Source organism: Prionailurus viverrinus, chromosome B1, assembly GCF_022837055.1.
Source record: "Prionailurus viverrinus isolate Anna chromosome B1, UM_Priviv_1.0, whole genome shotgun sequence".
Lineage (NCBI taxonomy): Eukaryota > Metazoa > Chordata > Mammalia > Carnivora > Felidae > Prionailurus > Prionailurus viverrinus.
Window position 1 is genome coordinate 142,220,821 of NC_062564.1, and position 16,820 is coordinate 142,237,640.

Here is a 16,820-nt window from a genome sequence, read left to right on the forward strand (position 1 = left end):
AGTAAGTGCTCAAAAATATGAGTTCCCACTATCCCTCAGAATATCACCTTCAAAGAAGTGAATGGCCTTGACCAGGTGGCTCAGATCAGTGCATGCTCAGCACAGCTGCTGCCCCTTCTGGTAATATGTCTGCTAGCAGCATGCAGAAGACTTTGAGACCCTTGTGGCACCAAAAGAGGGAAAGGTACCTGGGTGGAAGAAATACGCCCACTGATTGCTTAGGGGTATTATATGAAGGAGAAAGTTTCACTTGTTAAGACACTGAAACTTTGGAATTTATTTGTTCTGGCAGCTAGCAGTATGCTAAATAACTTACTCCCATCTCCACCAGATCACATTCTTGCCTTCATAAGCCGAAGTGCTTAGTACCATGCCCTCCCTCCGGACCACAGAGATCAGCCAATGAAGCCCTATGCCAGATCCCTCCCTGTCATCAGTAACCAGGGCAAGAAAAGTGGAAGGGATTCTCTATCCTTCACTACCTTCCTTTCTTGGTCTTAATGCGTAGTATTACGTGTCTCAGACCGACAAGGGTGTCACTGAGGAATGGCATTCTCAAATGCCTTAAGAACATTCTCAAAACTAAGCGGAAATTGTTCAAGAAAGAGATAAGGAAATGGGTAATGGAACCCCAGAGATGCTCTCTATTACCTGCATCCTCGCTGACAGTGAAAGCCGTGTTGCCCAGGGACACAGTGGAGGCATCATTGGGACCACTAATGAGCACCTTGGCCGACGCTACCCTTCCAATGCGGGCATTGTCAGAAGCATCTGCCAGGGCAATCTCAAACTCTTCTTCCTCTTCATACTCACTGTCATCAATGAGCATGACATCACAGGTGGACATGGTGACACCAGGCCCGAATATCACACGACTGTCAGCAGACATCCCTCTAGATTTAAAATCAGAGCCCGATTCTAGAGCATAGAGGCTACTTCCCATAGCTGACTTAGGGATTGTGTAGCAAATTGCAGATACGATGCTGCTTGAATCCCCTGAAATACAAATGGTAAGAAAACCAAAGCATTTGAATGAGCACTTCTCAAATTCTAAAATTGCTGATAGTTTGGTAAGCTTGGTTCCCTCTGACACATTCCATCACTATTTCTGTTCAAACTCTGACATGAAACCTTCCTGCACTGCAGTTTCTTAAGCCTGTGGTATAAACCACTTGAAGATTTAATATACCCCAGATACTTCGCCAAACAACTTAAAATGGATTTCCTATTCCGTGAATTTTGTGCTCTGTTAATTCACAAGACTCATTGCCCACCATCTAAGACCACAGCGGGTAGAAAGATAAGAGACATATTTGGTACTTTAAGTAGCAAAGTAATTGTGTCCCGAAGGTAGTGATCTGAGCACAGTTCACCGCCTTTCTGAATAAACTTCTGCACTTTAATTCTCAGGGAGAAATTGGCTTGTTTAAAAAAAGAAAAACAAAACAAAATAAAACCTGCCTCTCTGTACAAGTGACTTTGCTTATTAGTGCTGCCACGTCCCTGGAAGACAGCCTGTTCTGGGCCTGGCTTGCTGGCCCAGAGCAATCAATGGGGCTTACTTGTTTTCCAAGTGGTATCACCAAGGGTTTGCATTATCTACAGTGTTTGTTACACTAATACCCAGTCAGCAAATTCAATAAAAAATCTGACCTCATCACTTATAGTCATGTTCTGGTTTTGAGTGGGGGATTTCATTTCCATGAGTTTTAAAGTCTCAATATTGCATGATCATAAATGCATATGATCTTTGTTTTGTTTTCAATCCCTCAAGCATTGCCCTTTATTTCTCACACACAGTTTATCTCTCATCTGAGCTCTATCTGTGACAGTCACAAAGGAAAATCTTTAAACATATTTTCTGTCTTCCAAGACTAAGATGAGAAGCCATTTCTTACAAACTTCCCTGCTTGGCCAAGGCTACTAAATATTTATAGATCGGGTGATTGATTAAGAATTCTAAGTTCATGAATAATTTGCAAGGCCAAATATAACCAGTCTTCTAATCCCATTAAAGAATAAATGGGAGCACTAACAACTTGAACTAAGAAGAGGAGCCTTCTGATAGTACTCACTACAGGTAGGATCGCTATTAGAGTTGTTCTGGGAATTAAACATGTAAAGCACTTACACACAGAAGTTAATACAGTACATGAGCACTTGGCACATAAAAAGGATGCAAAAAAATGTTAGCTATTATTATAGCTCGTTGTCACCTTTGGCACCAACAGACCTTTTCTTTCAATAGGCGCAAACAGAAAACCAGCGCTCTCGTTGACCCGGTAGGTCTTCTTATCAAACTCTAATGTGGGTTCATCCTCAGTGTCATTGATAATGACCTTCGCCTGGGTGAACTCCCCTAATAGGGCATATGCTGGCATGCTGAGCTCCACGGTGAAACTTTCAACATTCTCAAACACATCATCATCATTGATGATAATGGTGCAGGACTTGGTATCCTCTCGCTCATCAAACTGCACCTGTCAAAAAGGAAACAGCAAGGCGTTTCATTGTGCTTCAGATTCCCCTGCTATGCTCCCCTAGATCATCCTGGGAAAAGGGACCCAAGCTTAGTGGGCAGAGCACTGAATGAAATAGCTGGTTCTTCTACCCCAACTTCTTGCTGTATCACCTGGAACACTTAGCTATGTCTTCATATTCTTCATCTATACATTGGAGCTGATTTACTGTATAGGGACATGGAACGCAAAGATATCTCCTACTATCTGGTGACTGTAGAAAAACAGGTTGGTAACTATTCATATCTTATTTTATTAATTCACTTGGAGCAAGAGTGATTTGATTACGCATGTCCCCTTCTATTTGTGGCAAGTTTACCTGGAAAGATCTTTGAACTTGGAGTGTGAAGTTTTGGGGGTCTCAAGTTGGGATAGTCTATGAATTTTTACAAATATTGGATTCCTCATCAGCTAAATAATAATTTCACACACTTATTTCACATATTTACTGGGAGGACTAAAAGACACAATGTATAATGAAAGTTTGCAGTATATTTTAAAGCACTGAACAAATGCGAGATATTATCCTTATTACCATGGTTATACTGTTTTTACACAATCAAAATTGACATAGAATCTCAGTGTACTGGATAATGGAGTTTGAATCCAGAGAAAGTTACATTATGAACAAGCCAGACTAAATTTTAACATTATATTTAACTAAATCCTGTGTCATTAAGATAGGATAGGTCTATAATGTATATGAATTTAGCCTGATGCAAGACAGAGAAATTATTTTATATTCACACAATCATGAACTTATAGGGATTTATTCTGTTTTTACTTTGTCTTAAAAAAAAAGATAAAGATAAAACCTTGAAATGGAACCAGGGTTATGGATTTATTCAAAACTAAAAGGTTAGGGAATAGGCCCAGGCTGTACTTTGTATAAACTGAGATAGCTAAAATATGTAAAATAGTCATCAATCTCTAGGGACACACAAATCTGAAAAACACATAATTTTCATCAGCAGAAAATTACTATTCCATATCTAATCAACTAATCAAATTAAGTTTTACTAAGCTCCACATTTCAAAACACTCCATAGATCTCTATTTAGCTCTAGAACCCACTAGAAACACCCCTAGATCTCTATTTAGCTCTAGAACCCACTGCCTTTTGTCTTTCCTTGACAAACACAAATAAATGTCTTATTATTTTTCTAAAAGATTCCTTGTTCTTTTCTCATTCCTCATTTAAATTGACCTCAGCGCAGCTGAAATGCCTCAAAGAGAGAGCCCATTCCTCTTTACAGAGATTTACGATGTCATTAAGAATGGTGAAACTACTTTGCAAAAGCATTGAAGAAATACCTAGTAAGTGCCAGCTATTGTACCATATGTAAAAGATGGTAAACATGGGGCATCCTGCCATAAAGGACTTTACTGTTTCAGTCCTCTTCCTCTCTCTTTTGTGTTTACTCTCCGCTCTTTGCCTCATCCCCACCCTGGCTCTAGTTACCACCACTGTGGTAGAGACTTGCTCAGGCACCTCTGCCCCAGCTGCTCTCTGCACCCCCTGCTAACTGCTGCCACCACCACCATCACCATCACCACCACCATCACCAGGACTGTGGTCCTCTCGGTCCTCTCACAATCTCAGGCACCTCACACTCGGCCTGTCTGAAGAAGCACAGCCAAGACCAGTCCTTGCCAAACCTGCTCCTCTGACAGTGTGCCCTCCCAGCAAGGGGCATCACCATCCATCTCCCACTTCTGCCCACTATCTAATCCACTGTGAAATTCTATCAATTCTTACTCATCTGTTCAATCCACCCACTTGTCTCCACTTTTACTCCATAACTGAAACTCAAGCTCCCATTATCTCTCACCCAGGCTATTCCAAGAGCTTCTCAACCATCTTCCTGTACTCTCTCTTCCCTTTTCAGGTAGAGAAGGTGAGGGGAGAGGAAGGGTTTGGATGCCAAAGGTCTCACACAGAACACAATGCAGAGTTTTTGTGGTCATGAAGCAAAATGTAAAGACTGAGAAGCTAGACAACTTAGACAGTTAAAACTTACACGGAGAGTAGATTAACTGGGAGGAACTAGCCCCTGTGAGAAGGGAACACAGGAAAATCACTTGAGGAAGGGCACCAATGGAAAGGGAAGAGGGGTAAAAATTAGAGGGAAGGCGCCTCACTTGCCAATGACCACAGTGCTGCCCTGGTGGAGCCAGCTGGCGGTCAGGAATCAGAGGCCTCCTCGCTCATCCTACCTGGCCAGCATATTCCACATAGTCCTGCTGTCCTGGCTGGAAGCTGACTCCGGAGCTGGGGCTGGCGGTCCCTTGCTCAGTGCGACACAGGACGATGGCATACTGGTTCAGGTTCCCAGTCCTCTGCACTGTGACACTGACAGACCCCGCTTTCTCACTCACGTTGTAGCTGGAAGCACACAAAAAGGTGGCCTCTGAAATTGTGAGCTGGGGCTGTGAAGAATCCACTTGTTTAATCCCTGTCTCTCCTGGTTGGTTACTGGTGTCAGGTAGTTCATAGAATAGGAAGTTTAGTTTCTTTAGGAAGCCAGGTTATAAATTGAGGAAACGTGTTCACCTGGAATAGTCACAGCACCAAGTGACCAAGAAGGCTGTGGATGCAGAATGGTATCTGCCCTGTTCTCAGAGCGAGTTGAAAGTCATTCAGAAAATGAGCAGCACATAGGAGCTATGCACGTTGTACTTCAAAACACAGAGGAATGACAAACAATCTCTCCCTTGTGTGGTAGAGTAACTAGAATAGTTCAGTGGGTTCTTAGGAAAGAAAGCTGCTTGGAAGACAATTAATGACTTAGCTCGGGTGGAAACTGACTGGACCAGATCTCCAGGAAGTGTGCAAAGGAGCCAGGGTGGTGGCAGAGAATCAGGCCTACATAACAAAGGTGTTAAGACAAATGGAGCTTTGTGACACTGGGGAGTGACAAGGTTCTATAGACTGAACATGTCCCCCCAAATTCATATGTTGAAATCCTAACGACAATGTGATCATATTTGGGAGGTGATTAGTCATGATGGTGGAGCCCTCATGAATGGGACTGCTCCCCTTATAAAAGAAGTCCAACAGAGCTCCCTGGTCCTTCCAGTATGTAAGGACACAGGGAGAAGACAACCGTCTATGAACCAGGAAGAGGATCCTCACTAGTCACCGAATCTGTTAGCACCTTGATCTAGGATTTCCCAGCCCCCAGAACTGTGAGAAATAAATTTCTGTTGTTTGTAAGCCACCCAATCTATGGTATTCTGTTATAACAGCCCAAACAGTTTAAGACACAGGGTTAACTTAGCTTGCTGCTATGAATTTGTATTGGTTTTGCAAAGTAGAAGGCAAACTATCCATGTGTCATTAATTCATAATAAGTATCTAGGTTTAGAAAAGCCGTAAGTGAGTGGGGCCTGAGCTGGGCCTTGGTTTTCATCCCTGAGGATGATGATCACAGGTTCATTTGCCTTGCCCAGAGCCTACTTATGTCTTGTTGCTGTGAGGGTTGTAGGCAAAGTGCCCCTGACAGGTCAGTCCTCATTTCCAGGTTTGGGACACTCTGTACTATTCAGCCCATTAAAAGTTGGAGGCTTGTCCAGAAAAAGTGATCAGGTTTAGTCCATTTATTTAATTTTTAAGGAGATACAAACAAGAGAAAAATAACAGCAGAACTTACATATAAAAAGTTGATTATAATGTTCCACTAAGTTTTCTAAGTATGTGTGACTAAGACTGGAACAGCCCAGGACTGGGCACATGAAGTCAGGTTTGTAGGTTATTCCCTAACCCCCATTTCAACTTTCATCTGAATTATCATGAAACTGATTTCTTAGAGTAGTGAGTCTCTGAAATGTAGATCAAAAGAATTACCTCCTGCCCCTCCCCTGCTCACACTCTGTCTCTCTCTCTCTCTCAAAAATAAACAGTAAAAAAAAAATTAAAGAATTATCTCCCCCACAAAATTATAACCCTAGTTATAATCTGACCTCTAAAAATCAACACTGTGCTTGCCTATCTTTACCAAAATTGGTGCCTACTTGCCTCTCAACCACCCAACAGGCTATAAAAGCACCTTAAAAGAGTTACCTATATTAGGCTATGAATTTGTTCCAAAAGACATAGAATTCTATGAACACCAAAGGAACTAGGGGGAGAATACAAGCCCAGGAACAGAGAGAATGTAGGGGGAAGGCAAAGATGTTGTTATTATGAGCCAGTGATTACTTTCAGAACTTGAATGTGTATTTTGTTTCTTATCAGTTCAACTGTATTCTAAAACTTGAAGACAGAAGCAAAAATAATTGTAGGAGATGCAGTAAAGCACAATGGTTAAGATCACTAGACTTTAACCCTGGTTTTACCACTTTTTAGCTATGTGACTTTGGGTAAACTAGTTAACCTCTTTCTGTCTCCATTGCCTTGTTCTTGTGGGGATAACAATAGCACTCACCTTACAACCGTAAGTAGTAAACAAGATGATGTATGTCAAGTGCCTGATACAAACAGTATTAAAAAAAAATTGGTGATGTTATTTTTATTATTGTTATACCCACCACCAATATCATCAGATAACTAGAATTTATCCCCTGGTACTTCAATCTGATTTCCTCTGTTTGCCTGATATATTTCTCAAGAATGAACACCAATAACCCTTGTACCTGGTATATTTAAAACTGATGAGGGACCATTGAACATGGAACACATTGTCGCTGACCACATTGGGTTTACTGTCTTTCACCAGAAACTGAAAATTATCCATCATCTCATGGATCTTCTCCTCGTGCAACACATAACGAATCAATCCCAAGTTCACATCCTCTGTGAGAAGAAACACATGGTGAATTAACTGGGGATGTAAAGGCAGTCTTGTAGATTCCACACTAACATACCCAGTTTATTCTTCTAATGGGCTGCAGACAGAAATTAATGTCCTAAGAACAAAAAGGGATAGTAGTCTTAAAAATAAATGTGTCTTCCAGATTTTAAAATAAAATCCTATAGCTCTGTGTGACAAAAGAGGGTACTTAAGTACAGAGAGTACCTTATGTTGTTGTAAAATGAGAATCCCAGGGTCTTGGCAAAAAAGGACTTTAATGAATCTCTCTGGAATGTTAAAGGCAAATCTGAGAGCTGACGGAGAAAAGTCTTTGATTCCATCCTCTGTATATACATGCTCATACTTACCCCTACTTCTTCCTAAATAAGGTTCTTTAGAAGGTACGTGCTATTAAGAAAAGCTGGGGTGTATTAAAACAGCTCATACATAAGGCACAGAAAACATGCTCTCTTCTGGGAAAGAACACAAGATTGAGAACAGGAAGAAAAGGGAAACATGGTGCCTGAGTTGTAAGGTGTAAGTTTTTGCAACGACTGCTTGAAGTAAGGTCCATCCTCAAAAGAAGTCTAGAAGAGTCTGACATACTTATAAGAAACTAAAATACAGAATGGTCCTTGATGTGATTCAAAATAGGAAAATATAGGGGCGCCTGGGTGGCTTGGTCGGTTAAGCGTCTGACTTCGGCTCAGGTCATGATCTCACGGTCCATGAGTTCGAGCCCTGTGTCGGGCTCTGTGCTGACAGCTCAAAGCCTGGAGCCTGTTTCAGATTCTGTGTCTCCCTCTCTCTCTGCCCCTCCCCTGTTCATGCTCTGTCTCTCTCTGTCTCAAAAATAAATAAACGTAACAAAAAAAAAATTTTCAAAATAGGAAAATACTTCTGTTGAGCAACCTACCCGTGTTGATTTTAATAACTTTGTTGAAGACTTAAAAGACAATCCATAACCCTTAGAGGACAAAAATAAACCATACAGGATAACAGATATTTCATAAAGTATAGTGGTTGTTTTTAAAAAAAATCAAGTATGTTGTACCCCTGAAACTCATGTAACATTGTGTGTTGACTGTGCTTCAATTTAAAAAAAAGAAGAAGAAAACCAATCAATATGTCATCTTTCTACTAAATCTTGCCAAAACCTAAAGCATTTGGGAGCTGAGGAAGCACGGTAAGGACAAAAAGAAAAAAAAAAAAATTTGTTTTTGCCATAATTCAGAGTAATAGGAAAAGGAAATCAGGAAAAATAAAATTCCAAAGCTGGATGGTTAGACACTAAAAGATCTGTTTGTTTACAAATAAGTTACATGGGGATAAGTAGCTGGAAGTGGTTGTGAGAAAAGATCAGGGCGGTGGGGAGAGTTAGAACAGATTTATCCCATCTCGTGGGTCCCTGAGTCCCCACCCTGCGTGAAAGTAACAGTAGTTCTGCCAGGCTGGAGCCTGCTCTCCACGTAGCCATGCTTGGGGCCCGATGTTATCTCATAGACAAGCTGCAGGTCCTCTGTGTCCGGGTCCATGGTCAGCAGTTCCTTCTTGGTGATCAGGTTGGTTGCCTGGAATAGACACCCATTACATTTAATTCCTGAGGTGGGAATAAAGCCAGACCAAGACCCTCTGACTCAGAATTAATTCAGTTCAACAATGATTTACTGAGCGCATTTACTGCGTGGAAAACTCTGTCAGGTTTGAAGAGGTATGAGGACGGCAACCATCCCAGCCTCTGTCCTTGACGTGTTCACACTTTATTGGGAAAGAAAGGTTCATGAGCAAGGTAACTCTTGTGGCAAGAGCCATAATAGGAGATACAAAAAGAGTACTGTACACTTTTTGGGAGTGGAGAGATTAATTCCATCTGGACTGGAGGAGAGATTTGAGATGGTGGGAAAGGTTGGAACTTTGAAACAATGATAATATACAGGGAAGACGGCCACTTTATACCTTATAGGAGTCAATCACAATGCTTGAAATTGAGTAAGATAAATACCCAAATATTGCCCAAATACACTGGCTAAACTTTAATTCTCTCATTCGTCCATTCAACAAATATTTAGTAAGAGCAAAAGTTTGGGAGAAAAAAGGGGGTATTCAACAGTATTAAATATTGTAGGTCTAATTGAGTAAAGACATGTAAGTGACCTTTGGATTTGGCAAAATAACGGTCATTGGTGACTTGATAAGAGTTATTGCAGTAGGATAAAAGTGGGAAGTAGAAAACCAATTGGAGAGTGTTGAGAAGAGAATGGGATGGTTCTGAATATGGGGGAAAAAATGAAATAGGGGATGAGAGGAGTTTGTAGTAATTTGAAAAAATCCCAACCAGTTCAGTAGAAAACTAGAGCACAGCAGCTACATATACAGCCAACTAATTAGCTCCATGGAGATGAGAAAATCCACGTCCTAGAGGGGATACCACACACAAAAGAAAGGACTCAGTGCATATGGATTTAATGCTTGATATGTAACCAGGTAAGAATCGTGGCATATCTTAAAAAGACCAAATTGGGATTTAGGAGGAGAAAGGAATTTCTAAACTAGAAGTCCTTTGAGGATACTCACCTACAAAATACTCACTTTCTTCTCATCAATGCTTCCTGAAACCCATCCTCCCCTTCTTCTAGTTAACAAACTTTTAGCTGAGCCAGCTAGAGACTATTTCCCAGCCACTTATGCAACAGATGGAGCCATATGACCAATTTCTTGCCAAAATAATATGAGTGCAAGTGATGTATTTAATTTCTGTATCACTTGTTTAAAATGAAGTTCCTTGCCCTCTACTTCTCTATTTTCCTCTTCCTATGGGCTGGAATATCAATGAATAGCTTAAGAGTTTTGGCTATATTGTTAACAGCAACAACCCAGCGATGCAGAACAATAAGACAGAAGGAATCAGCATCTCTGAATGGTCACGTAGAACCCTAGACTGCCTACTTACTTCCACTCTTTATGTGAGAAAAAAAAGAAAATAAATGTCTATCTTGTTCGAGCTTCTGTATTTTGGGGAGTCACTTTGTAAGAACATCTTAGACTATATACAATCCTTTTTTTTTTTTGATTTTTTTTTTTTAACGTTTATTTATTTTTGAGACAGAGAGAGACAGAGCATGAACGGGGGAGGGTCAGAGAGAGGGAGACACAGAATCTGAAACAGGCTCCAGGCTCTGAGCTGTCAGCCCAGAGCCCGACGCGGGGCTCGAACTCACGGACCGCGAGATCATGACCTGAGCCGAAGTTGGCCGCTTAACCGACTGAGCCACCCAGGCACCCCAGACTATATACAATCTTAATGAAACTCAAGGAGCTTGCCAATCTTAGAAAAATCAGCTGCCTTAGGGAGGGATAAACGTGAGTGGAACTGGACTTCTGTCCCCAAGTTGCCCTGAATAAGGACATAGCCCAAGTTGGTTCATGTGAATGTGGCAGATGGAAAGGCCTTACCTTGCCATCCATGTACTCCAGCCACTGGAGCCCCAGGTTGGTAACAATTCTAGGGGTGCCATCATCTACTGGGAGGATGTCTACTTGGAACTGCTGAGGTGCTGCTGTCACAACCTGTGGGGGAAGCCAAAAGAAAAAAAGTCATGATTCACAGACATTTGAAATATGTCAGGTCTGGGACCTACAGAGTTGCAACCCCTGAAATCTGATGGCACTTTAGCATGGGTGACTGAGCCAGTTTCCTACTGCTTGCCCCCCTTGGCATGAGGCACAGAGAAGAATGATGACTGAGAAAGTGGGGACAATATGACAAGGAAAGCAAGGAAAGTGGCACTTTCCTGCAATTCCACCTGCTAAGGAAGTTGACTTTCCCACACCCATGCATTCCTTAGCTGTATTCAGTATTGCACTATTTTCCTTTCGATGACTCTTGTTAACATTTTCATGAGAGGTGGACTAAACTCATCATTAACAGGTTAATGTCAAAGTCCCCAGGTGTGATTCTGCCAGATGTGAAAAGACATTTCATGGGACGATATTCTCTTCCTTTCTTTCCTTTTTTTTTTGAGGGAGAACTGTCCATAGGGGGAAAGGGGCTGAGGAAATCAAGAATAAAAGCATTTGTGGGAATAGTGAAAAGAAACTGGTCTATAATTTCACTGTCACACAGATATATGTCCACACACACACACTGCACATACGTGGTCTGCTCTCAGAACCTCACTGTTCCTTAGAAAATAAGGCACACCAGCACACAGGGCAGCAAGCCACTGGCTCTTCAATCTTCTGCAACCGTCCTAAATAATTTCCATTTCAAAAATAATACAGTCCCTCTGGAGACTACTATGACCTTTTGTGTTTATCAGAGAGGTAGCCTCTTGCTGATTCATCCTGAAATCTTTTTCTCTTCTCAAAGTCAAATTAAGTTGGGGAGCAGCTACGGTTTAGAAGAGAGAAAATAAAAGTGATGATCTGCCAGACGGTGATGCAGTGCAGACACTGAAATGGCAGGCAATCCCAAGAGGCGTCTCACTGGCACCTGGGCCAGCTGAGAATGACCTTCACACAGGCTGTCTCTAAGGGATGCAGGGGGATCCTTCTTCCAGGAAAGGAATCATGCCCATGCATCATCAGAGTAGGAAAGGACTCCGCAGGACTGAGAAGTTGACCCTTTTGTTATCCTGAAATACAGTCAGGTGTGATCATGCTGCTCAGTAGAACTGCTTCTGCGGAGTCAGACACAGATGCCTGACATGCAGCCGTGTCCTCGGGCCCACCTTCTATCAGAGTTGCAATTATTCCCAGGGGTTATGATACTGCTGGAAATCTGGCTGAGGAATAAAGGAAGGGAAGGTAGTGGAGAATGGAGAAATTCTCTTAGAGAAAAAGTTTGACAACTTTAGGACCTTAAGAGAAAAACACTGTTAACCTGTTCCACGAGCTGGTCCTAAAATGATGACAATGATGATGATACTATAGCCACAGTTTATTGAATGTTTCCTATGCTTCCTGTGTAAGGCACTGCGTTAAGTGCTTTACATATATCATAAAGGCAGATATCATCCCCATTTTAAGGACAGGGAAGCTGAGGCTTAGGGAGGGTAAATGACTTACAAAGACATTTCAGCTAGTAAGTGAGAGAGCTAGAATTTTAATCAGTGTCTTTTGGACACTGATTAAAAGCCACACTCTTAACCAGGTTATTCTTTAGGAGATTGAGAAACTCTGGCTGACTGAGGAGGCACAGAAAAGAAAAAGACAATCTAGAATCATATGAGATTATTGAAAAACCGGATGAAAGGAGTCAATGGGTGGGAAAAAGGAAAAGGGAAATAATGACAGTCATAATAACAATAACTATCACCCTTTCTTGTGCATGCTATTTGCCAACAATATTATACACTTTCTGTGGATTACCTCCTTTGAGCCTTAGACTAACTGAAATTGTACCCATTTCACAGGTAAAAAGCTGAAGCTTACAGAAGTTAAGTGATTTGCCCAAGGCCAATTAGTGACAATAAGAACATTGCTATTCTTGGCCTAAAAATGCCACGTTCTGCCTCTGGACAAACTTGGGCACACTTTGCTGTGTCTCCCTCCCCACTGTCTTTGCCCCTTACCTCTTCTCCTCCTTCCTCAATGATAAAGAAGGGGTTTGTCCCATCAGCCACAGTGAAGGTGAAGTGGTCTCTGAGGGAGTTGCTGCCATCATGGCTGTAGCTGACCCGGTTCTGGTAGATGTCTTCCATGGTGAAGGTGGAGGTGTGCCAGAAATGCTGCCCATTGGTGGTCCGCTCGATGGTGCCGTGGCGTGGAGGCTGCACAATGGTGAACGTGACAGACTCGGCCTGTTGAGGGCATACAAAGCCAGGGGAGAAAAGAAGTTTGTAGCAGAAACCAGATTTGTGAGTGATGGCCAGCAGGTGGTCAAGGATACCCACACCTAAAGATGTTTATAAAATAAGGATTGCATTTGCCTTACAGGTGCCAAAAATAAAACTAAGGAGAGAAACTATATCGGTTACTACAATTGAACTTATGTTCTGGCGCCTTCTGGTGTCAGAAGAAGACTTTTAGATTTGTCTTTTAAGGGTCAAAGGGGAAAACCTGAATTTCTTAAAAAAATTTTTTTAATGTTTATTCATTTTTGAGAGAGAGAGAGAGAGAGTGAGTGAGCAAGCAAGCAGGGGAGGGGCAGAGAGAGAGGGAGACACAGAATCCAAAGCAGCTCCAGGCTCTGAGCTGTCAGCATGGAGCCTAATGCAGGGCTCGAACCCACAGACTGTGAAATCATGATCTGAGCCGAAGTTGTCCGCTTAACCAACTGAGCCACCCAGGCACCTCAAAAGCCTGAATTTTTAACCTCTGCCAGGATGATAGGAACTAGACTTTTAAAACCATTCATTTCCTTCCTAACCTTTTCTCCACTTTCCCAAAACTTCCATGTACAGAATCCCATATGCGACAGAACATAAGCTAATTTCCCCTGTCTAGTTGTGGCTTCTAGGGTGTCACATAGAAGAAAAAAGAAAGATGTAGAAAACTCTGTGCAAGACTTTCCAATGATTTCCCACCAACTTAGAATAAATGCAAAGGCCTGACTTGGGCCAATGAGGCCCTCTGTGGCCTAGTGCCGGGCTTCCTCTCTGACCCCATTCCTCTTTTCTCCTGCTTGCTTACTGGGTTCTGGCTTCTTGGCTTCTTTGTTGTAACTCAAAGGTTCCAAGCACCTTGACTGCAGGCCCTTTGCACTTCTGGTTCTTCTTCCCAGAGAGTGACTCTTTCGGACAACTGCATGCCTTGTTCTTCCACTTCATGATATCTCTGCTCAAATATCAGCTCCTCAGAGAAGACTCCCCTGGCCACTCTGTCTAAGATAACACACCCTTCAATCTTGATCTCCTTTGTCTTGCTTCATTTTTATTCATAGCACCTATCCTATCTGACATGATGTTTATACGTTCTTTCTTGTCTGTTCCCTTAACCTAACGCTGAAACTCCCTAAGCCTGGAACTTTGTTTTGTTCACAGCCCTCTATTTAGCATCTAGAGCAAAGCCTGGCACTTACTAGGTAATCAATGTTTTTGAGAATAAATGAACGATTGAGGACTGGCACAGGGAAAGACACACAGAACTAATGAACAAATGCTATGGTACTCTTCTATGGGAGAGCTGAATCATGCCAGAATGTTAGATACTTTAACTTGAAAGCATCATGAGATTTAGAGTTTAGTCTCTATGTGCTCTGTTTTACTGAATAAAGTCTAGTTCTGTAAGGATGCTCAAATTTTAATAATCAGTTGTCATTCAGAGAAGTCTGAATGAAGCAGGTAAAATGATAGGAAAAATGAATAGGTATCCAAAACACTTGTTCACTCTAATGAGAAAAAATAAAAAAAAAATGGGTAAAATGCCATCAATCTAATTTTCTATGAATCATGATTTAAAAAATCAGCATGTTAAAGGATTATTACATGTAATCAGGGGAGAGAGAGAATGTTATTTTGGATTCGAGAAAGTGTTTAAAACCAATTTGATCTCAAATATTATTAGTTTCTATTTTCCAGAAGGCCACAGTATCTTCTAGGTTTTAACCCTTCAAGGATGCCTGCATGAACCTTACCCTTCTGCCCTACTCTCAGGATGCATAGTCACAAAGCAACAGATCAGCCTCTCATTCAACCAGAGAACCAAGTGGAGTGCTCTTACCTCTGTGTCGGCATCCACTGCCTTGAGCTCAAACTCTGTGATGGTCTTCCTCACACCCTCCTGTACGCGCATCCCCGAGTTCTGTACAACAGGAAGTGAATCATCCACAGGGCGTATGGTGATATGGAAAGTCTGCGTCACCTAGATGGCAGAAAGTGCAGGTGGGACAACTGTCCTCAGCACCCACCCATGGAGAAGGTAGGTGCTTTTTCTACTTTTCCTTTCACCCATTCCCAGCATGACTGACTGATTTGGAATCCAGGGTGATTTCCCTTTGGCGAGAGCCCCAGGGCTGTCAGAAGCCGCCACTTGCCTTGGGTGAGAGTAGGGGAAGGTGAGGCTTGCATAGTTGCTTTGCATCAAGGAAGACTGTGCAGAATCAGTACCCATTCACTGAGGGAATAGAGTGCCTTGCCTACCTCGCTGACTCCATCTGAGAGTGTGAAGCTGAAGGCATCTGAATGTTTCTCAGTCTTACTGGAGTGGATATATTGAATGTTTCGTGAAGTCAAGTCAGCTTGAGTAAAGGAATTAATCTGGATACCTAGCAAAAGGGGAAGAGAGAACCAGAGAAAGGATGTCAAAATGCTAGCCATACTTCTAATACTAGAGAAATGCCATACTCTCATCACACAGAGTCCTTTGTATTTCTCTCATAGCATTTATATGCTTCTCTCTGAGACGCTGTGTTAGAGTTGTTTGTGTGTGTGTGTATATATATATACAACAGCACACGTTCTGTGGGAGCACCTGTTAACTTAATTATTTAGTTTCTACTATGTGCCAAGCCAACAGCAGGTGCTCAATAATTGTTCCTCTCCTTTCTCTAGGGGTTCATGTATGCAGGTCAAATCTGTGAAAGGTAGAGCCATTGCCTTAGTCTCCAAACTCCTCTCTCTTATGTTTTATATTCCCCTATAGCCTCAGAGTCCTTTCTGAAAACCTGCCCTAATTTTTAATATTGTGTCATGACTTAGCTTTTGAACACTGGAGTCACAGGGCTTGGCTACACATAGCCTTTTTTCTGTGATTAGTGAGCCTGGCATCCAAGATTTCATTGGATATTCTTCAAGGTCCCTTTCAACTCTCCGGTGTACGATTCTAGCTTCTCACATACCACTTTAGCCAGGCTGGCAGTTACAAAACATACTGTATGACTTTGGGGTTTGAGCAATATTTCCGTCTCAACTCTAAAATGACCTAAAAAGCCAGTATCCTTTAAGAACGTGATATAGAGAAAACACGTTACATTTTTTTTCCGTCATTTTAAAACTCAGAACAAAACAAAAAAACCTAAAGTGATTTTAGATAACACCCATATCCCACAAATGAATAACATCTTATGTTTTTAAATGTCTGACAATATTTTATCAAAACAGCCCAGACTTCTTGGTCCTATCTTAGGGCTTTGGGCTTCCATGGTTCATCCTCTGGTGTCAGCCAAGACTGAAACGAACCCATATCAAATGTAGTTTTAGTCCCTCAGCACAAATTCCCTCTTTCTGTTTCTGGGTGATGGGGTATTAATCCATTGAATCTGGTCTTTTGGTTTGGTCCTGAAATTCATTTGCTGTTTCCTGGAATTTGTTATTTGTCATTGTTAATCCTGGGGAAACCAGTTTGTCGTTTTAGCAAAAAAACCCAAAGAGATTCTACTTTGACTGTTTTACATGTAACTGTGGCATCAATATCACTGCTTTATCTTTAAAAAAAAAATCAACCCACATGGTTTATACATTTACAACTCTCTTTATCATTTGAAATTTGTTACCTAGATACAACAGTCTCCTGGATACTAGGGCATTATTTTTCTGATGAGGAATTTTATATTTCTTGTGCTTGCTAC

General features: G+C 41.7%; 1 protein-coding gene across 2 annotated transcripts in view; it reads right to left on the minus strand.

The window, feature by feature from the left end:
- FRAS1 (Fraser extracellular matrix complex subunit 1) overlaps window positions 1–16,820 on the minus strand; it is a 426,783-nt gene that overhangs the window by 53,382 nt on the left and 356,581 nt on the right. For both annotated transcript variants that reach the window (XM_047855347.1, XM_047855346.1), the window contains exons 48-56: window positions 15,394–15,518; window positions 14,975–15,115; window positions 12,886–13,113; window positions 10,766–10,879; window positions 8,733–8,883; window positions 7,155–7,314; window positions 4,737–4,905; window positions 2,234–2,480; window positions 652–996 (exon numbers count right to left, since the gene is read on the minus strand). In XM_047855347.1, the coding sequence (XP_047711303.1) occupies window positions 652–996; window positions 2,234–2,480; window positions 4,737–4,905; window positions 7,155–7,314; window positions 8,733–8,883; window positions 10,766–10,879; window positions 12,886–13,113; window positions 14,975–15,115; window positions 15,394–15,518 (1,680 nt within the window). The remainder of the gene's footprint in view (window positions 1–651; window positions 997–2,233; window positions 2,481–4,736; window positions 4,906–7,154; window positions 7,315–8,732; window positions 8,884–10,765; window positions 10,880–12,885; window positions 13,114–14,974; window positions 15,116–15,393; window positions 15,519–16,820) is intronic.